This window comes from Monoraphidium neglectum (assembly GCF_000611645.1).
Source record: "Monoraphidium neglectum strain SAG 48.87 unplaced genomic scaffold scaffold05946, whole genome shotgun sequence".
Taxonomy (NCBI): Eukaryota; Viridiplantae; Chlorophyta; class Chlorophyceae; order Sphaeropleales; family Selenastraceae; genus Monoraphidium; species Monoraphidium neglectum.
The window spans coordinates 1821-2653 of record NW_014007687.1 but is presented as its reverse complement, the minus strand read 5'-3'; the positions used below and the strand labels follow the sequence as shown (position 1 = coordinate 2653).

Below are 833 nucleotides of genomic sequence, written 5' to 3'. Positions count from 1 at the left end.
GCGCAGGGGGCGGCGGCGCGGGAGATGAGGCGCTGCATCCGTCGTGGGCCGCGAAGCAGAAGCAGAAGGCGCTGCTTGCCGCCGCCCCTCAGGGCAAAAAGGTGGTGTTTGGAGACGACGGGGACACCGTCGTGCGGACGGCGGCGCCGCCTGCAGCGGCAGCGGCAGCGGCGCCGTCGCCGGCCTCGCAGGCGCCAAGCAGGCGGCCGCGCGCGGAGAGGCCTGCGGCGGGCGGCGGCCGCGGCGGCAGGGGCGGCTTTGGCGGCGGCGGCGGAGGGAGCCGCGGCGGCGGGAGGGGCGCGGCCCTTGCGTCGCCGCCGGCAGCGGCCGCGGCGGCAGAGTCGTTACACCCGTCATGGCAGGCCAAGAAGCTCCAGGCAGCAAAGGCCAGCGCGGCGGCGGTTGCCGGGGGTGGGCCGAAGAAGGTCGTTTTCGATGACTGACTGCTGACGTCATCGTGCTCTTGTTCTGCTGTAACCTCCAACGTGCTGGTCATTTTCGGGTGGTGGATACGTATGTTTGTTGCAGGGAGCGGCGGGGGGTTGGAGGGGGTTGGAGGGGCTGGCAGGGGTCTTGTATGCTTTCGTGTGGCCACCCCCCACCCCCTCCATAACGGTGGGATGGAGGGGGTGGGCATGGTTGGCTAGGCTGCCTGTGTGCTGCCTGGCGGCGGGGCACCTGCCGGAGCTGTATCCTGCCTGGGTGACTTGCCGGGGGTTAGCGGTCATGAATTCGGTTACGTCGGTGGCCTGATATTCAAATAGCAGTCGCTATTTGATGCTATGCGACGTCTGCTGGCGGTCGTCTCGCTTTGCGCGACACAATGGACGGCG

At 69.1% G+C, this 833-nt stretch overlaps 1 protein-coding gene across 1 annotated transcript; it reads left to right on the top strand.

Moving 5' to 3' along the window:
* Positions 1-24: 24 nt before the first annotated feature.
* MNEG_16070 (hypothetical protein) lies at positions 25-450 on the top strand (the record flags this gene model as incomplete). The annotated part of the gene is made up of 1 exon (XM_014035459.1): positions 25-450. The coding sequence occupies one exon, from the start codon at positions 25-27 to the stop codon at positions 448-450; it is 426 nt and encodes a 141-aa protein (XP_013890913.1).
* Between the last annotated feature and the right edge of the window lie 383 nt (positions 451-833).